The 20,176-nt window shown below is 52.2% G+C and overlaps 2 protein-coding genes and 1 pseudogene across 28 annotated transcripts; 2 read left to right on the forward strand and 1 right to left on the reverse strand.

Moving 5' to 3' along the window:
• The first annotated feature begins 145 nt into the window (after nt 1–145).
• On the forward strand, nt 146–3,061 carry LOC116654392 (immunoglobulin lambda-1 light chain-like; annotated as a pseudogene). Its single transcript, XR_014937408.1, has 5 exons — nt 146–191; nt 647–988; nt 1,084–1,387; nt 1,804–1,979; nt 2,259–3,061. The product of XR_014937408.1 is annotated as an immunoglobulin lambda-1 light chain-like (transcript).
• A 3,518-nt stretch (nt 3,062–6,579) lies between these two features.
• LOC146756299 (uncharacterized) lies at nt 6,580–10,078 on the forward strand. Of its 8 annotated transcripts, none has more exons than XR_014937503.1 (5): nt 6,580–7,264; nt 8,028–8,090; nt 8,399–8,490; nt 9,319–9,736; nt 9,829–10,078. XR_014937503.1 is itself a non-coding variant. In XM_085524605.1 (4 exons), exons 1-4 carry the CDS (start codon nt 7,180–7,182, stop codon nt 9,400–9,402), a joined length of 324 nt encoding a protein of 107 aa, XP_085380731.1. In that variant the 5' UTR covers nt 6,580–7,179; the 3' UTR covers nt 9,403–10,078. The 8 variants fall into 8 exon arrangements, 4 of the variants coding, with proteins under 4 accessions (XP_085380731.1, XP_085380728.1, XP_085380732.1 ...); XR_014937501.1 differs by having other exon boundaries at nt 8,399–8,485; XR_014937504.1 differs by having other exon boundaries at nt 6,580–6,669.
• A 1,154-nt stretch (nt 10,079–11,232) lies between these two features.
• On the reverse strand, nt 11,233–19,605 carry LOC107324528 (Fc receptor-like protein 4). 19 transcript variants are annotated; one of them, XM_085524591.1, is made up of 8 exons: nt 19,554–19,605; nt 18,834–18,962; nt 14,313–14,333; nt 13,920–14,177; nt 13,190–13,459; nt 12,573–12,860; nt 12,110–12,379; nt 11,233–11,562 (listed from the first exon to the last, which is right to left on the reverse strand). In XM_085524591.1, exons 2-8 carry the CDS (start codon nt 18,892–18,894, stop codon nt 11,336–11,338), a joined length of 1,395 nt encoding a protein of 464 aa, XP_085380717.1. In that variant the 5' UTR covers nt 18,895–18,962; nt 19,554–19,605; the 3' UTR covers nt 11,233–11,335. The 19 variants fall into 19 exon arrangements, 17 of the variants coding, with proteins under 17 accessions (XP_085380717.1, XP_085380719.1, XP_085380720.1 ...); XM_085524593.1 differs by lacking the exon at nt 19,554–19,605 and adding an exon at nt 19,435–19,475 and having other exon boundaries at nt 18,902–18,962; XM_085524594.1 differs by lacking the exon at nt 19,554–19,605 and adding an exon at nt 18,533–18,629 and having other exon boundaries at nt 18,902–19,150.
• Nucleotides 19,606–20,176: the final 571 nt, after the last annotated feature.

The raw sequence follows: 20,176 nt of genomic DNA on the forward strand, positions 1-20,176 counted from the left end.
CCATAACCTCGGCTGCAGGATGCGGCCCAGGAAGGCTCCTCCTCGGCCTCAGGGTCCCGTCTCACCCCAAATCTCCCCCTCAGAGCTCTCTGCAAGAGCTGAGAGCAGCCTGAAGCCGTGCAGCTGAGCTCAGCTCCATCCAAGCATGCCCTGCAGCCCGGCCGGTGCCATTCTGCTGCTGCTGCTGCCCGGTATGTGCTGCCCCAGCCCCATTTTCTGCTCCCTGTAGCTCTTAGCATTGGCTGAGTGGTCCAAGCAGAGGGAGGGGGGCTCACATTGGTGTGATTTGATGTAGGATTTGGTTTCGCCACGATATTTGCTTTTAGCCTTAAATTCTCAGTGTGATCTCTGTTACAGTTCGGATGCAATGGCGGATCCACTGAGCACCGCTGCCTTCCCTCCCCATGTCCCACCTTCAACATGGGGATGACACCCCTCACCCAGGGCAGGGCAGCTCTGTGTAGCACCATCTCAGACCCATAGAATTCCCTTTCCCCATAGGATTTGTGCTGGGGTTGAGGCAGCACTGAGCTCTGGGGGCAGCAACCAGCACCCATCAAAGGGCTCCGAGCTGCCAAATGCCAGTAAAACCCCAAATGGCCCCGATTTGGGGCTTGCCCCACACTCAGACCCTCTCACCCCATAGGAGCTGCTTTGGCAAAGATACGGATCCTGCAGAGCCCTGCACAGCTTTGGGTCCGCCCTGGGCACACAGCAGAGCTGAACTGCAGCACTGATAGAGACCAGAATGCGGATCGGCTTTGGGATGTGAATTGGTACTGGGAGCTGCAGGGCAACAGGTTGCACTCCATCTATCAGAGCTCAAATTCCTCACGTTCAGATGGAAAATACTCCGCGATGGTGAGAGCAGAGGGATTGTTTTCCCTTTACATCAGCGCTGTGCAGCTGGAGGACTCTGGCTTTTATTACTGCAGTTCCGCTGCTTATCCATTTGAGTTTGGGAACGGGACCAGGCTGGTGGTCACAGGTGAGTATTGGGACATCCTGGGGACAAAGCAGGTGAGGGATGAGGACACAGCTCTGGCACTGCCATCACCCCATCAATGTCCCCATTGCCTGCAGGTGCTGCAGAGCCCACTCTCTCCATCCTGCTGCCTATGGATATGGAGCTGCGTGAGCCACCCTTGGCTGCCATCCCTCTGCTCTGCCACCTCTATGATGTCCCTGAGGGATGGGACGTCGTCCATTGGCACCACAGCAATGTCAGTCACCCGATGATGGCCACCTCTATGGATGAACGTGGTGTCCTCAGTGCCTGGAGCCTCACTTGGCTCACAGCTGAGCAGTGGGATGGCACCGTGGGGTGCACAGCCATGCAGAGCAGCACAGGCCATCACTGTGACCACCAGCCAGCCCAGCAGCACAGGTCAGCTCCCATTGCACTGCTCTATCCCCTGCTTGCATGGATATAACTATGGGTACCATGGGGTGCAGCTTTGCTCTGTGCTCACTGGGTCCAGGGATGCTTCAGCTCTGCACTCTGTAGCAAAACCCACTCAGTGAAGGACATGGGGATGGCACTGAGCCCGTTGTTCCCCCTCCCAACAGACCCCAGCCCCTATCAGCCCATCCCACCCCAATTCTGCCATCTGTTCCCCATTGGGTGCACTCTGGAAACCCCTTTCCCCCATCTCCTCACATCCCCATGTGCTGAAATCCCCCACTGCTGCACAGCCCAGTGCTCCAACCATGCTCCAATCCTCCCATCCCACCCTTACATCAATCACAGCCATTATGTGACCACTACAAAACCCATCCCCATGTTCCCCCCCCACCCCACAGCACAGTGCCTGCAGTGGCTGCCGGTGGTTCTGCTGCCCTCAGTCCTCACCATCACCATCCAACTGATGCTGCAGCTCTGCACAAAGCCCTACAATGGGGGTCCCGGAGCCCTACAGCCCCCCCAGCAGTGCAGACCCCCACTACCACCCCATAGAGCTACAGAACGAAGCCAGGAGGTGAGTTGCCCCCCATCCTGGGCTGCCTGATTTATGTCTCTTTCCCTCCTCCCCCTTTTTTGCCTTTATTTTTCTCTCTTTTAACCCTTTTTTACTCTTTTTCTTCTCCTCCTTTTGCCCTTTCTACTCTTTTTCCCCTCCCCCAGCCCTGCTCTGCTTCCTCTTACACCCCAGAACCCCCCCTTAAGGTTCAGCTGTGAGCATTGCTGTGGGACATAGGGGCACTCATTTCTTCCCACGTGTGTTTTAACACCTCCCCCTCCTCTCCCTGTGTTGCAGACCGAGTATGCAGAGGTGGCACTGAGATCCCCTTCCCCATGCATGCAATGAGAGACCACAAGCAAAGGGAGACCACAGAGAACGGCTCAGGGTGATGGGTCCCCACACTGTGGGGGTCTGCAGCTCTATGGGAACTGTGCAAAAAGACCCATGAAGTTTGGGGGAAATCTCCACCGAGGGGATTTCAATGCATGGCCCCATCCGTATTGGGGTGTGCAGCCCCACAGCCCTTGGGTGCTGAGTTCCCCACTGTTGTTTCCTTATTCTGAGGGGAGAAAATGTGGTTATTTTATGTCACATCCAAAGTGAGCGATGGGGGGTGATGGCATTACCACCATGCAGAGCACTGGAAAAACCCACTGCAGGCTTTTTTCAACCCAAAATGCTCTGGAAAAGAACTGTCCTCCCCATGCAATGCCAGATACCCAGCACACCCTGAGCAGTCCCAAAGCCCTTTTAGCCCCCCTGCATGCCCCCTAAGAGCCCTATGAGGGGTCTGCTGTGTGTAGCAATGCTCATCCCCATCAACACCAGGTCGTGCCTCGTGCTACCCCATATAAACCCCCCTGCATGCCCCCTAAGAGCCCTGTGAGGGGTCTGCTGTGTGTAGCAATGCCCATCCCCACCACCGCTATGTCTTGCCTTGTGTTATCCCATATAAACCCCCCTGCATGCCCCCTAAGAGCCCTGTGAGGGGTCTGCTGTGTGCGGCAATGCCCATCCCCACCACCACCAGGTCGTGCCTCGTGCTACCCCATATGCCAGCTATCAGGAAATGCTATTAAACAGGACAAAAATAAAAACCCCTTTTAAACCTCAGGAACAAAGCAAAGCTTCAATTCCTTTCCACCTTTTGCTCACTGCGCAGCAGCTCAGAGCTCCCATGGCACACAGTGGGGATGCTCACAATGCTCCCCATGCTCAGATCCCCTATTTCTCCTTTGCCCCACACACTCAGCTCTGCGCTGAGTGCATCCCCTTCCCTCCCTGCTTTCCCATTGCAGCCGAACCATCCTGAATAGGAAGCTGCTCCCAAAGGTTGGGGCTGAACTGTGGAGCTGTGGGAAAGCCCTGAGCGCTTCCGTGCAGCACTGAGCAGCTGCTCCTGGGGGAGAAGAAGGGAAACGAATGCATTCCAGCTTGGAAACCACCCGGGAGTGAGCAGGGCTGTGTTTAATTAAGAGGACAGACAGCGTTTGCAAAGCAAATGGCTCCAATGTGTGGTTTCAGGGGCTAAACCCCAATGCAGATGGGCTGCTCTCAGTGCCCATCTGACCCTAAAAGCAGTCACAGAGTGGTGCTCTGAATGCAGCAGATGTGGGAACCTGCAGCAACGTTGGGTTTAGTGGTTGGTTGGTTTCTTTCTTTAAAGAACTACCATTTAAAGTGACATTCTTTTCACTCTCAATGTCAGCACTGGCCCCGCTCAGCCCATCCCAAAGCAACCACTGTTTACAAAGCAACAGGGAAGGGCAGGAAAGCTCTGTTTAGGGGAGAAATTCCTGCTGTAAGAGTAGTAATCCCCAGGAGATGCAGTGGGAAAAGCACTCAGCTCTGTGGCCATCAGTCCCAGTCACACCAGGTCCCCCATCCCATCACTGTTAGAGGGTTTCCTCCCCGCTGTATCCCATAGGAGCAGCTCCAATCCATCCATCTATCCATCCACCTCACCCCGTAAGAGGCTGCTTCCGCAGGAATCCTGCTAATGTCGTTGTGAGCAGGACGGCCTCGTTTGCCCGCTTTCGTTGATTTTAATCTTCCAGTTTTGCTTCCTCTTTTGGGAGGTGGGAAATGATGCAATGCTTCAAGCAGAGGATGGGATCGTGCTCACCTTCCTGCTCCATCTGCAGCACAGAGCCCCAACCATGACCCAGACTGATGGTCCTGGGGGGTCCCTTTACAAAGCATCCCTCCCACCACTGGGTTCCTCTTCAGCTCCTCAAGCTATTGCAGATTGATTTTAACATAGGAGCTTTAATACACAAAAAGACCTAAAAGTGCACAGCTTATATAAAATGGGGATGGGTTTGGCCACGTTTCTTGGCTGCCTTTTGGATGCTGCTGCTGTTGTTCTCAGTTACAAGAAGGAACCTCATGGGAAGAAGTTAAACCCAAAGCATAGAGGGAGCGCTGCATTCCTCCAGCCAGAAATCCTACATGAGTGTTGTAAGCAAAAATGGTTAAGTGGTGTTGGGTGGGAGGGAGCAAATCCGGAGCTCTGTGGGCTTTGCTTTCATATGGGGCGCTGGCAGCAGCATCTATAGCAGCTGAGAGCTACCTCTGAGTGCAACCCCTGGGTGCAACCCCTAGATGCAACCCATTAGTGCAACTCTTGGGTGCAACTCCTGAGTGGAACCCCTGCATGCAAACCCTGAGTTCAACCCCTGGGTGCAACCCCTGGTTGCAACCCCTGAGTGCAACCCCTTGGTGCAACCTGTGGGTGCAACCCCTGCATGCAACCCCTGGGTGCAACCCCTGCATGCAAATCCTGAGTGTAACCCCTGCATACAACCCCTGCATGCAACCCCTGCATGCAAACCCTGAGTGCAACACCTGCGTGCAACCCCTGCATACAACCCCTGCATGCAAACCCTGAGTTCAACCCCTGGGGGCAACCCCTGCATGCAAACCCTCAGTGCAACCCCTGCATGCAACCCCTGAGTGCAATCCCTTGGTGCAACCTGTGGGTGCAACCCCTGCATGCAAGCCCTGCATGCAACCTCTGCATGCAAACCCTGGTTGTAACTCCCGAGTGCAACCCCTGAGTGCAACCCCTGGGCACAGAGCTCTGTACATGAGCAGGGAAAGCGATGCACTCAGCCCCAAAACTAACATGGTGCCAAGGCTCTGCTCTCCCTACTGCACCACCTTATTGCCCCAAAGAACCCCCAGTTTCATCCATTCCCCCACCAGCATCGTGCTGCATGTTCACTTGTGATCGTGACATCCTCTGATTGTAACAAGCCCAGCCCCAAGCCAGCACAAATCCCTCTGAATCCAGCCTTGAGGCTTTGCCAGGATCTTCTCCTTCCCACCCCATCAGTCCTCCTGATGAAAGCTACTAGAATCCTCACGGATGTGCCTCCCACCAGCTCCAACAACACGATGTTTTAACTCTTTTCTGGCTCCCACTTTGCTGATGCAGCTCCCAGCCCCATCCTGCTGGGATTCCTCCCTGCTTTAATCTGATATCAAATTATGGCCGTGGTTGAAGTTTTGGTTGTGATGATGTTGAGGGTGGGAGTTTGGGATGATTGGGAGGGGAGCTGGGATGTTGAGGGGGGAGGGGGTTTGGGATGCTTAATGAGGGGGTTGGGGATGTTTGGATGGGGGGAGTTGGGATGTGGGGAGGTTTGGGGTGTTTGGTGAGGGGGTTTGGAGGTGATTGAGAAGGTTGGGGTTGTGTGAGGGGGTTTATGGATGCTTGGTGGGGGGATTTGAGGATACTTGGGGGTTGTTTGGGGGGCCCTGGGGGGTCTTTGGGGATGGATGGGGGATTTGGGGATGCTGGGATGCCTTTTTATTGCTCCCCCAAACCTGGAGCAACACTGAGAGCCACTGCAGTGCAACACCCATCCCAATGAGGGCACAAGCTGCGATGAGAACTGCACCTTTCCCCCATCAAACCCACTTCTGCCCACTGTGTAACACACAGGGATTGCTCTGTGAGGCCCCATTGCGTGCTCCATCACCTCCAGCCCCCCCACTCACCTCCTTTCCCCTCCACCTGAGTCCATTCTACTCTCCGTTATCTTTGGAGAAGGTTCCAAACCCTCCAACCCAGAAAGCAGAGCAGCAGCATTTTACTTCCCTAAATATTTCTCCCCCCACAAAAAAAAGGGTTTTTTTTGTGCTTTCTTGTTTTTCTTTCCTGTTTTGCTTTTTGTTTTTAGAGATGAGAGAGGGAAAAAGGAACTGATGCCAATACTTCTCTGAGCACAATATGAGTGGATGCACAAAGTGCCTCCTCGAAATAGGGCATCCCTCTGTGCTAAGGACTCACATAACCTCACCCTGCAGCTGTTCATGTTTCTTCTTTCTGATGGGGAAACTGAGGCTACAAGCAAAATGACAGCTGGCAAAGAAGAAAAAAACCAATATCCCCAAAGAGTTGAAGGGAGGGGGAACTGAATCTGACAGCTCCGGCCCCAAAAGCATCAGCACCCAGCAACGCAACCCATAGCCCAACCTGACCCTGCATGGTGTGGGGGTCCTGGTGTCCCACATCCTATATTCCAGCGCGGGGGCTGCTCGTCCAACCCCTCTCAGTGTCATTTCCTGCCTTTGAGTTGCGGCTCCAGGACGTCTTAAGGAACTGAGCAGTGTGGAGCAGCATCCGAAGGCTGAGCCGGGACTTATAGGATGATGAACTTTGTATGGGCGTCACTTTTCCTTCTTCAGCTTGCATTGGGTAAAAAAGGCTCTTTTTTTTATTTTTTTTTTTCTTCCTCCTATTTGCTGCTTTGCAGCTCGGGGTGGTTGTGCTGCTAAGATGCTGTGTGGGGCTGAAGGGTTTTGGGGTGTTTTCTCAGCAGCTTGGGGAGCAAAACCAATGTGAGCACAGCTGGGAGCTCTGTGTCACAGCAAAGAGTGGGCTCAGAGTTTGATAAACTCTATTGCTTTCTGTATTGCACCCTAATTAACTCCCTGTATGCAGCTGAGAGCTGTAAGAGATAGGAACGGGGTGAGGGAAAAAGCAGGATTGATTTGTGCTTTGGGAAGGCAGAACTGAAGCCAAGCTGGGCACTGACAGCACCCGGAGCTGCTCCTGCTTCCCAGGCAGCAAAGGAATGGAGCTGAGAGTCCTTAGAGGGGTTAAATGGGATTTTGGGATGGAAGCTCCTTGCTGTAACTCCCGTACTATTTCCCGTATTATTCTTAGCGTGGCTCCAGCGTAAATACAGCAAATAGCTTTCTCAGAATGCGTGGGGAGAGAGTGCTGGGAGTTTATCCAAGTGGAGCCAAAAGGAGCAGAGCTTTTCCCATGGCCATAGGATGTCGGCTGGGTGGGTACGAGGTGACCCAGGGCTCTGAGTTTTGGCTCCAAGAATTGAACGTTGGTGGGATGTGAACGGCTTTAGAGGCAGAGAAATGGGCTCCTTAATTGAAGGGTGTGATGCTGAGAGCCATTGGGTCCAGGCTGGGGAGGCTCAGGGATTGTACGGGGCAGAGAGGGGCACCCATGGGTGCTACCAGTCCCGATGCAGCCTTAACATGATAGAGCCAAATTGTTCATTCCCAATTGGCTCTCTCTATATCAAAGTCCTATATGGAGAAGGGAAATGAGTGGGGCTCACTGTGGCTTGGATCGAGCTGTGCCTACATCTATTTATAGTGGCTTGGCATGGAGGAAAAGCCAGCTGAGAGCTCACAGCTCCCCGAGGGGACCCAGGATGGATGTGGGCAATGGGGATGAGCTCCACAACCCCATTGCTCTGCTCCTTTCCTACAAATCCATTCCTAAAACACAGGAAAACACAACGCCGCGGCCAGCTCGGGTCCAGCCCGTAACTTGATATCTTTTGTTCCATGTCCTTGATTTAATTAAGGGCCAGATTGGGAATCCATTACTCCCACGGGGTGGGGAGGAGGGAGGAGGGGGGGGTTGGGGAGCGACTTTAGCACAAAGCACCCATAAATCAGTGAAACCATTCCCACAAAACCACATCCCATTGAGCTCTGTGCAAAGCTCGGCTGACGTGAGGGGGGGGTTGTGGAGGGGGGAGGTGGGGGGTGGAAAGGCAAACCATTTCTTTTTTTGGTTTATAGGAAATGATGAGATAGCAGAAGAGGAAATCTCTAAGTTTTTATACGACTACGCATCTCATTACAGTAAGCAAGCTTTGTTTTGGGCTGATTTTGTGCTAACTACGTGATAAAAGCAAGGGGAGGGGGGGAAGGAGGGAGGAGAGATGGGGGGCTGTGGTAGGAGAGAGAGCCATTCCCATCCCCATCTCCATCCCCATCCCCATCCCCATTACCATCCCCATCCCCATCCCCATCCCCATCCCCATCCCCATCCCCATCCCCATCCTCATCCCCATCCCCAGCTGTTCTCATTATAACCTGAGATCACAACCTGCCAAAGCAATGGGGTTATTCTGAACGTTGATGCTCATGGGACCACACTTTCATTCCAGGTGATTACTTATATGCAACTGCAGAATACTATACTGACAACACCACGATACTACCTACGATGTACACGGTGTATGCATATAATGAAGGTGAGGTGAGTTGGACTTTCTCTTTGTATTTCTGTTTGGGGAGAGGGAAGTAAAAAATAGAAAGGGTTCTTCCCAATAAATGGGCTTGAAATGTTGGCTTTAAACTGTTGGACAACACAAATGTGTTTGGGCAAAGGGCATCCATGCCACAGTTGTGATTTGCTGTCACAGTGAGGACTATTCTTATCCCTGAACGCCCCTTTGAGCACCCGCTTACTTTGGGATTTGGAAAAGAATGTGTTAAACTCCCCAAATTCTAAGCAAACTTAAACTTGCTTTGCTAAGCTCATGACAGAGTGTTCCCAAAGCTCCCAATGGAGATTATCCCAACTGGGATGTTCCCAATGGGGACTGGCCCCATGGGGATGCTCCTAATGGGGATTGGCCCCACTGGGATGCTCTCAATGGGGACTGGCCCCACTGGGATGCTCTCAATGGGGACTGGCCCCACTGGGATGCTCCCAATGGGGACTGGCCCCACTGGGATGCTCCCAATGGGGATGGGCCCCACTGGGATGCTCCCAGAGGGGATTGTCCCAACTGGGATGTTCCCAGTGTAAATTATCCCAACTGGAATGTTCCCAATGGGGATTTCCCTACTGGGATGCTCCCAATGGGGATTGTCCCAACTTGGATGCCCCCAAATGGAATGCACCCCATAGGGACACTCCCAACAGGGACTATCCCAACAAAGATACTCCTGGGCACATTTCTTTTCCCCAAGGCCTAAGCAAGGGGACAGCATGAAAGTAGAGGAGATGGGCAGAGCATGAACACTTTCAGTTCCCCAAACCATGCTGGTTTTGACCCATTTCTTTTCATTGACTTCCTAGGAGTTTTTCGGCTCGCTGGGATTACCCCTGCAGTGCCATTTGCCCCTGCTCCTCCTCCTCAGCCTCCTGCACCTCCTGCTATGACACACCAAAGGTACAAAGCCACGCAGCGTTCCAGCACTCCCTTCAAGCATCCCCTTTTAAGCCAGATAAATGCATTTCTCCCCAAAGCAGCAGCTCTTTGAAGCACCTTTCCACAACCATCAGACCTCTGGGGCACCCAGCTCTGTGCTAAAGAAGCACGAATCACCCTAAGGACAGCCAAAGAAGCATGAATCACCACAGGAACTGTGAAAAAAAAAGGAAGCCAAAGGGACTTTTAGGGTGTTTCCCAAAGCATTCATCCATCCAACTCTGCATGCAACCTCCAGCATGGGGAACTCTGTGCTCCAGGAACCCAAACCCTATTGGCACCCAGGTGTGCTCTGAATTCCCACAAGGCTTCAAGTCCAGCCAAGACACAATGGGAGGACATGGGAATCACTTCCTAACCTCTTCCCCTCTTTGCAGACACGATGGCTCGGATGAAGAAAAGAATTGGAAGTTACATCCTCTGCACGAAGCAGTCATCTCTGTTTTTAGTACGGCTGTGATTTTATACACAGGTTTTTCTTTTTTCCCCCCAGCAGATGGATGATGCCATCCCAAGCCATAAAAGCTGTGCAAACACTGAGGAGCTTTGTAATGACTAGGTTCTTTCCTACTTCCTATTATTCTGTTGTAAATATGAACTCCTGCCAATAAAGTGACTAACAATTGACTTTCTGTCTCGGTTGTGTGCGACGGCGTGAAAGCACAGTTGCTGATTGCAATGCCTGCATGGAAAGCACAGCTCTGTTATCCCAATGGGGTGGATCTGCCCTCTCTGAGCAGCAAAATCTCAGCAGCTTTGGGGCTGGAAGCAGATTTTTGCCTTTAACCAGCCCTGCAGATCATCACATTAATGGAGGTGCTTTGGTACAGGCCCAAGGGATGGTTGTCCTGAGATGCCAGGAGTCAACACTGTGAGGTTTAATAAAGTAGAGAAATCAAAGCTCAGGTTGGAGGGGACCTCAGAGCTCAACTGGTCCAATCTATTGTAATAAAGCACGTCCCATAGCAGAGAATCCAACACTTTGTGTACCCAAACCTTGCATTCTTGAGTATTAGAGCTTCCACTGTGTCCCTGGGGAGTTGCTGTGTTATCACAGTGACAAAACTGCCCTCTTGAGTCCAACTGGAATCTCCTCCAGTGCCACCGGTGCCCATTTCCCCATCTTTTGGGCATGAATCCTTCTAAATGAGGAGCGTTTGACCCCTTTACAGACAGATATCCAATACCAGGCCACAGAGATGAGGTCTCATGAGCCTTTTCTCCAGGCTGAACAAGTCCAGTCCCTCACCAACCCATGGGTTATTCTATGGTTCTGCTCTGAACCCCCTCCAGTCCATCTCCAGCCTTTCTGAATGGCAAAGAGTGAGAGCAGCATTGGTCCAGATAGCACAGAGCTGAGCAGGATATCCCTGTCCTATGATGCTGATGCCATCACTGTGCTCCCAAAGGGGACTGGCCCCACTGGGATGATCCCAATGGGGACTGGCCCCACGGGGATATTCCCAATGGGGAATGGTAGAAAGATGGTAGAGGTTAAGCTGAAAGGGACCTTAAAGACAACAGAACCATGGAATCACAGCATGGTTGGGTTGGAAGAGACCTGGAAGATCATGAAATCACAGCATGGTTGGGTTGGGAAGGACCTTATTGATCACCATGGAACAATAGAAGGGGTTGGAGGTATCCCCAGGTTCTGGTGGGTCTTCATGGGTCCCACCAGAACACAGCTGCATAAATATGGCGACTTGGAGGACCGCTGACCATAGAGCCGCAGCTCAGTTAGAGGTTCTGGGGTTGTTATGGGGTCTGGTACTCTCCACGCTCATCAATGCTTTATTGGGCAATGCACACCAGTCAAACCAGCAGAAGCACCTCTTTGCTACAACACAGACAAGGGAGGGTGGTGGAAGGACGTGGGGATGCTCATTCTGCTTGATTTTTGGGTGCCCTTGCAGGGTCAGCCTCAAGCACCCTCTCCCCATTGTGCAATTGATGTTGGTGCAGATGCTTCCATGGGGGTTTGCTGCTCCATCCCTTATGGCTCCATGCAGTGCTGAGGACACAGACAACAACCAGCCCCACCAATAGGGTTCCCAGTGCTGCCAGCAGCAGCAATGCTCTGAGCCGGCTGCAGAAGAGCGAGGAGACACCTAGGAATCAAACACAACACGTGAAAAACCACATGAAATGGGGAAGAAATGGGGGTATTTCAGAGCATCACATGCTGAGCTTGTTCTGCCCAACTCCTGCACCCCAGCAGCTCAGAGTTTGCCTTTCTCCCAGCTGCTGCCATCAGGACATTGCCAGGTTCTGCTGGTAGCAGCTGGAAGGATGCAGGAAGAGATGGAAGATCCATCCCCAAACCTTTATCCCCCATCTCCTGGCCATTGCATGGCCATGTTGTGCCAACCTACACAGAGCAGCTCAGGTTGAAGCCTTCTCCAGCTGTTAACACCAACTCAGCCCACAACAGGAGCTGGTGCACAGCCACAGGCCTTCAGATGTCCAACAAAGAAATGCCCTGACACCCACCTCCATCCACAGGAAGACTCTGTAGCCATCCCATTTTGTGGTGCCCTCTGAGAATCACTTTTGGGTCTCCCCCCATTAAGACAGCCCCAATATCCCCTAAACACCCACCCCATGGTGCCAATACCCACACGAGCCCCAACCATGCCATATTGCCATGCTGCTTACCCACTACAGTGACCCGCACCCGCAGGCTCTGGGCTGGGCTGTCCCCATTAGAGGCCATGCAGTAATACTGCCCCTCATCACTCTGTTGGGTCAATGGGATCTCATAGTGGCTGTCCCTCCCCAGGACTTCAACAGAGCCCTCTCGGTGCCAGGAGAAAGAGATGGAGCCGGTGCCCATGGCCACAGAGCAGTGCAACACCAGCTGTTGTCCCTCCATCACCTGCCCCTCCTGGGGCCAAACCTCCAGGGATACCCCTGAGATGGGGACTCCTGTGAGACATGAGGGACGAAACAGCCTGATTTCCAGTGTGAACACTCCCATCTTTCCCAAATAGTGAATGAATGGGGCCATGTTGGATGTCAAAAGGGAAGAAGGGAGGTGGGCATTGATGGAACCACCCTGCATATCTCTGCAGGTGGCAGACCCCAAAGGCTGCTCCCCCCCAGCACCCCAAACACTCACGTTTGATGGTGATGGGAACCTGAGGACTCCATTTCTGGACACTGGAACTCTCTGTCCGCACCTCACAAGAGTAGAACCCAGTGTCCAACAGCCCCACTGTTGGCATCTGGTACTCAGAGGAGGTCATGGGACCTCGAAGGACTGTGCTGTTCCTATAGAAGAGGTACCAGAGGACAGTGGTGTGGGGTCTGTAGGGGCTGAGCTGTGTGATGCAGCTCAGGTTGAGGGGACTTCCTTCCATAGGCTGTGTTGAGTTTGCTATACTTAGCACTGGGGAGGTGAAGAGCTCTGGAAAGGGAAAGGAAATTGGGTTGTTTTTTCCTTCTTTATTTCGATTTAAAGGTGTATTACAAGCTCATCAGGGTACATCTTCCTTAGATGAACCTGCTCTGCCAGCAAGGAGCTGAGCATGCACAAGAAGCAGAACCAGGACAGCTGACCCAGCTGATCTCAACCCATAACTTTCCCTCCTACCCCATATTCTCTCCCCAGTCCCACTGTGGGAGGGTGAGCAATAGACTGCAGGGCACTGAGCTGAACCCTCACCCTTTATCCTGCAGCTCCCACATCAGGGGGGGGCTGATGGAAAGCCCTAAAACTAATGGGTGATTTCTTACCTTCGACAGAGACATATAAAACCTGAGATTCCCTTCTCGTTAATGACAAGTAAGAGTGCATTTCTGCACTGCAGTGATATCTGCCGCTGTGCTGGGTTTTGGCTTGGGGGATGGAGAGCTGCCCAGCTGTGGTGTAGGGTTTGGTGATGTCAGTTCCATCCCTGTAGTATCGCACTGCAGCCAAACTGCCCCCGTTCCATCCCCGGCACCGCATTTGCAGCAGCTCCCCTTCAAACACTGCATGTGATGGGACCTGGAGGATCAGCAGGTCTGCAAGAGAACCCAAAGGTCTCTGCTGAAGGTCTTGCACTTGGCTTGGGATCATCCCAAACCTCAGCACAGACCAGGGGATGAATGCTACCCTATAGGAAAGGACTTTGGGGATGGACAACAAAACTCAGCATGAAGCAGCAGTGTGACTGCAGCCCCATAAGCCAGTTGTATCCTGGGTTGCTCATGAGAAGCCATAGATTCTCCATCATTAGGGGTGTTCAGGGCCAGGCTGGATGGGCTTATGGGCAACCCCATAGCAGGGACTGGAATGAGGTGGCCTTTAGGGTCTATTGCAACCCAACCCACTCCAACAAATTATGCACCCCACAAAGATATGGAAGCAAGAAGCCCCCCCCCAAAGCTCAGCCCACGACACCCCAAAGCCAACAGTGCTGCTCCTTTTATGCACAGGCTGTGTTTGTCCCAGGGCAGGTCCAGAGCAGTTCTCAGCACTCACCATAGGAGACAATCAGGGTGATGGAGTTGCTGGATGTAGAGCCAGGGCTCAGGCACTCATATCTGCCATTCTGTTTATACTTGGCCTTCTGGATCTTGTATGTGTTGGTTTCTGTGTGCTCCAGGAGTTTACCATTGTGGTACCAGGCTGTGGGCTGCTGCCCATACACAGGGGGTCCCTGGCACCGCAGGGTGACACTTTCCCCTTGGAATATCACCCTCCAGGGGGGGTCCATGGTCAGCAGGGCCATCTCTACAACTGGGCAGGAGGGGAAATTGAGGCAGAGCAGGGATCAGCACATAGCAGTGTGCAGCCCCAAAGCATTGGGATGGGGGAAAAAGAGGGACATTGGATGTCCCAGCACGCCTCCTCACACATCACGCATGCACTCACCAGCAAGGCCGAGGGCTTGAGCTGCAAGGACGAAGAAAAGATGGGATGAGAAGCCCCAGGCAGCACTCCCAAGTCTCCTGCAGTTCCCTGCCTCAGATTTGAGCCATCATTGGGCTGGTGGGGCTTGGTGAGGTCTGCCATGTTCCTAAATACCACCTAGCACCCCCAACCACTCCATGGCACATCCTCACTGTGCTCATGCCCACCATCCTTTCTGGAGCCCAGTTTCCTTTCTGCCCAACAATGCTTGGGACCAACCTACAGAGGAAGCCCTGTGCCTGTATTGCAATGGGGCTGCCCCATCCCAATCCCCTCAACCACATGGGATAAACAAACATCCCTCCTTCCCCAAACAGAGCTCACCCTTCCTCAGTCATATCCCAAAGCAACACAAGGAGCAAGCGCCCCATAGACCCTGTGCTGGAGATGGAGCTCCTTGACCCTCCCTCCATCTCCCCAAAGATCAGTGGGACTTTTTGGGGCCCCCACTCACCCTACAGCTGCACTCACCCATGAAGAGCAGAGCTCTGCTCACCGCCATCCCGAACCACCCTTCTGGCTCTAGATACCCCCACACAGAGGTGATGTCCCCTGTGTGGAGATGCTCTTCTGAGAACAAAGGAAGGAAATGGGTTTGGTTCACTAATATTTTATGAAGGCTAACCGGAAATCTCTGTGCCGCCTTAATGACCATGCCTGTGGACACCTTGTCTTACCCCCTTTATAGCAGCTGTCTCTCAAACCCACAACGTCCTGCAACCCCACTGAGATGCCTCCTTTGTTCTATGGAGACTCCATCCCTCATGGGTCATTGTTGGCACTTGTTGCTTCTTTTTCCTCCCCTTCCATCCAGGGGAAAGGGATCATGATGGAACCTCCTCACATGAGGCTTTTGCTGCTCTCCTTCCCCACTGTTTTGGGCTCCATTTACACCCAACCTCTGACAGAGGCAGGACATCAATTCTGAGCTCACACACATGATTTCTTTGAACTTTTTCTTTTAGACTCCCCAGAAAAAAAGATACAGAGGCTCTATGTCCATTCTATGCTGACACCAATGGAAAGAAACCCACTATTCAAGTGGATAAAAGTCTTCAAAGGTCAAAGAGTGGGAAGAAGCTCCATTGTAGGGTCAGGATCTTTGTCTTTTGCCAATGTTTATTACCTATAAAGATGAATCTCTATGGGAATATGGATGTGGCTGCTAGCAAACATGCATCATCAACATGGAAACATGAATAACAAGAGCAAAGGGTTTCTATAAGGTAACAACTCCGAATATAGACCTACTGTTGTTTTTCCTTTGTCCATATAGTTGAAGGATGAAGCCACACTTATGAATACACAAGGTTCCAAATCACTGCCTGAGCACCGGTAACACAGTTAAAGCATCAGACAGGTCCAACAAGCAGCAATGGGGGGAATAAATAGGGTTAAAACATCAAAGCATCCAGGAGGTACCAAAAGGAACGAAGGGAAGGGGAATGTGACAGAGGATGGAGGAAGGATGAGGAGCACACAAACACTACAAGCATCAGCAGCGGAGATGCTGCAGTGAAAAGTCATCATCTCCCACCTCAAACCTATCAGGTTGTTATAAAGGTGTCAGATTGGGATTTATGGGGAAAAAAAAAAAAAGACATAAAATAAAAGAGAAACCTGCTTGGAGATCATCTCTGCCGGGACTCGAACCCGGAACCTCTGGATTAGAAGTCCAGCGCGCTCGTCCATTGCGCCACAGAGACCTCACCATGAGCACAGCATCAGTACCGGAACTGAAAAATCCCCTCACCCCGCATCATTGGGGGGGTCTGCAGACCCCACTCCCACCCCACGGCACTGAGATGGCACAAAAACCCGGCTCTCAGATCCATCTCTCCATTGCAAGCTGACATCTCAGCATCCCTTCCTTCAGCTCGGATGGGCGATAATGCTGGGTATGATCCATATCTCGCTCAGCAGGCGGGGATGCAGCAAAAACCTGGAGGTAGGATCGTCGCCTGCATCCCTGGCAACCTCTGTGCAGCATCAATGGCTCATGTGAGGGTAAAGCTAAAGCCTGGAGCAGAGCGAATCGCTGCCTCTCCCATCCTTCATCACGGAAGATGAAAGAGGATTTAGCTTACGATGCCAAACAGTGACAATAAGGATGCGATGAAGAACAAAGGATGCTGTGGTTTTTTTTAAGCAGAGAAATGCAGCCATCGTTGTATTACTTTAAGCAAGCTGTCAAGCAAAGGGTTTGATCCTTCTCTAAGAGCATCTTCTGTTGGGAAAGCATTTAGGTACCGAAACAGGAGCCCCGTTCTGCATCCTCTGAGCTACCGATGGGTGCAGCTCTGTATGTGATGCCCCACATTCTGCAGTGCTAAACCCCACAATCTCCGGAGCGATGCTTAAACCCCAAATGAGGGAGAAATTGGGTTGTGAGGTGATGCAGTGCATGAGCAGAGACACAGCACTGATTGCGTCAGTGCACCCCAGGTGAAACCAAAGCACTGGGTTCCACCCTTGGTGCTTCTTAGGAGGGTTTTCTGTTGTCTTGATGCCTGTTTTCCCAATGGGCAAATGGGTTTTTAATGGGGTTTGTGCTCTGAAGGGCAATACTGTGGGACATCAGTAGGGCAAGTGGATCCAAAGCTTCCCCCCCCCCTTCTTTGCTTTGCTTTCCCTTGGAAGAAGGCTGCAAAGAGAGGGGAGGAAGGCATGGGTTGAACTTCTATCAGCCCAAATCCTTTCTGCTGCAAGAGATGTCCAGTAAATTAACAGCGCCTTGAGATAAATTGCTCTGTGAACCAACTGTAGTGCCGTAACCCAACCTACGCCTTGAGAAAGCATCAAGAAAACGCCTACCAGCAGGGTGAATAAGGGCTGAGCTTAAAGGCTGCCACCTAATAAATCTTTGGCCAAGTAATAAAGAGCTCAGTTTGAGCAGAAAAGAAGGAACAAATTTCACAGAGCCCATGACTGCACTTTCCCATTGTTTCCCATTGGAAGAGAAGGCACCAACTAACATTGGGAGGTGAAAGCCTTGCAGGCTGGGTGGGGTTGATATGGGATAAGGGAGGAATGTGTCCCTTCCAGCCTTCCCCAAGATATCGACTGTCCCTCTGTTACCTTCAAATGCAATAAAGCTGAAAAGCAGAGACTGGAGCAACCAGCACAAGTGCTGGTCAACCATTTTGATGCCAAGAACGCTAACAGAGCCATTTGTGGGGGAAGGTGACAATGAGATTCAATCAGCTTCATGGTTTGCTCTGAGACCAAAGCCACATCTCCATTTAGATGAGCCCCTTGCTCTTGGTTTGACCACCACGTCCTCCAAACTGCAATGTCTTGGTGGCTTTGCATGCAGCACCATCCAGACTCATCTAAAAGGCATTCATCGGCAACACCTGCTCCCCTTTGTAATTAACATCTCATTATGAGACAGAGGTCACCAAGGTGGTGATGGGAAAGACTTCAAGTAGAAACCCCCACCCATCCAAGCTCACTGCTCAGGAGGAGTTGTAGGATGTTGGAAGCATTATTGGGGTACCCCATGAAAGGTCACCACCTCCAGCATTGCAACTCAAGGAGCAGGGACAACTCCTGGCAGACAACACAGGTCTGGTTGGCACCATCCCTATAAGCCTTAGCATACCTGAGAGGGAAAGATAAACCTAACCCTGGGTGGGACAGCATAGAGCTCAGCAGCTGTTGGAGATGGGGACTGAGCTGGGCAATGATCAGCCTCCCTCTATGGCCTGGTGGTTCTGCAGACCATGAGCTGAGGAGATGCAGCCACCTTCCAGACCTCAGGACTGGGAACACAAGGATAAAATTCCCCTTCTCTGCCCCACAAGGGCTGTCCAAAGTTTAATGTTATGCCCTGAGTGATGACCATCTCAACAAGGCACCATCTGAGTGTGTTTGGGGCTCACAACAACCCCTGTGCACGCGTTCCTCAGCACGACTGATCACATTAACACCCAAAGTCTGCCACAATGCAGGTTTAGATGCATCCCACCATTACCCATCACTTTCCAAGCATGGTTATTCAGTTCTAGGCGCATTCATGCCAACCTCATGGGCAAGATGGTGTTTGTGAGCACCCCGAGCAATGACACTTTGTTTTGAAGCACCCAGCAAGCCAAAAGTCCCCTCTGCCTTTGCTCCTTTGCAGAAGAGCAGCATCAGCAATCTCTGCATGCCACTGACACTGCAAGATCCAAACCCACCTCTGCCTACGGTGGTGATTGATGCCTCCAGGAGGACGGAGCCGTTTATGATTCATAAATTCAGGCCACATTTTGGAAGGGAGCTGGGATCTCTCCACTAAGGAATACCGATCAGCCTGAGCACCGTATCACATTTTAACGCGTTTTCTCCCCAAAACGACTTTCCCAACAGCACCCCCCCCCCACCTCGTGCTCAGCCCCACGTGGAACAGGAAGGGTCGTGCCTCAGTTTCCCACCTCCACTTGGCTGTGTGGGCTCAACCTGCCCCCCCCCCCCATGTCCCCACAGCCCCCAACCCACCCTGATGGGGCGCATTGGTGTCGCCCTCAACGCTCCAGCTCTTCCCAAAGGGTCTCCCCATCACTCACTCGCTGGCTCTCAGCCCGATGCTCTCAGCTCCGCCGTCCCCTTCCAACACTTCGGGACTTTCTTTCGTGTTTTAGGGAGATAAAAGTATAAAAGAAAAGCATTTTTTTCCACCTCGGGGCTCCCCTAACCCTTCCCTCATCCCTCTCCCCTTCTCCCTCCAACTTCTGCCCCATTTCTTCCTGCTCTTTCTTTGGGATCCAGCCCTTCTCCCCCGCTCCGTCCTGTCTCCCTTTGTCCCCTCTCGTCCTGCCCTTTCCGCCTGGGGGGGTGGGGGGTGGCCCCATAGTTTCCATGGGGATGGAGGCGGTGGTTGCAGGAGAAGCACAAAGACAAGGGCGGAGAGGGGGGGAAGGGGAGGGGGCAGCGGGGACGTGGCACAAAGAGCCGTGCGGGTTCGGGGGGTACCGCGTTCCCACTGCTATAACCCCACTTTTTGCTTTAATTCATGCTTCCGGCTTCGTGAGCCTTTCTTTCTGGAGTTATACTAATGGGCCATATAGGAAAAGGAAAGAGAAAGTTGTTAAAAAGTAACCAGAAATATGTGGCTGTTCCGGTTCTGCTGCTCCACGCTTACATCTGAGGTTGGGGAGGATGAGAGATGCGGTTTTGGGGCACGCAGAGCAAGCAAAAAGCATTGAAATGCTGTCTGACCTTATGGGCATCTCCATCAGCACATCCAGATCGACTCCATCCCATGGGAAATAATGGGTTGCCCCCTAATAGGATGTTAACTACTGGGGTGCTGCTACCACCCAATGGGATTCCCTTAGTGAATCACAGGCTCTTTTGAATTGGGAGAGATCCTTAAAGGGTCCAACCTCTCTGCAAAGAATGGGGACACCCAGAGCTCTATCGAGCCCATTGATGGGTGTCTACAAGGACGGGGCACCACCACCTCTCTGAGGAACCTGTGCCAGTGCCTCACTGTCCTCACTGTAATAAACTCTACCCATCTATCCAGTCTAAATCTCCCTCTGAAACCATTTCCCCTTGTCCTATCACACAGACCCTGCTGAAGAGTCCACCCCCTTCCTTGTTAGAGCCCCACTACTACCGCCACCCAATGGAGACACCAGGATGATTCAGATCCCATCTTTTACTGAAGCAAAGAGGGAAGTTTGGGTGAAGGCAACGTTTATGGATGCTGAGCGGGATTCATAGCCTCAGCCCATCCACACCACACCCCCCTCATACATATTAACTTTTTCATCTCTTAATGGTGATCAGTTGTATCAAGCTGTGTGTTTGTTAAGCTCTTTAGCTCTAGTTTCCCC

Source organism: Coturnix japonica, chromosome 27, assembly GCF_054131305.1.
Source record: "Coturnix japonica strain WE chromosome 27, WE-NBRP24, whole genome shotgun sequence".
Classification (NCBI taxonomy): domain Eukaryota; kingdom Metazoa; phylum Chordata; class Aves; order Galliformes; family Phasianidae; genus Coturnix; species Coturnix japonica.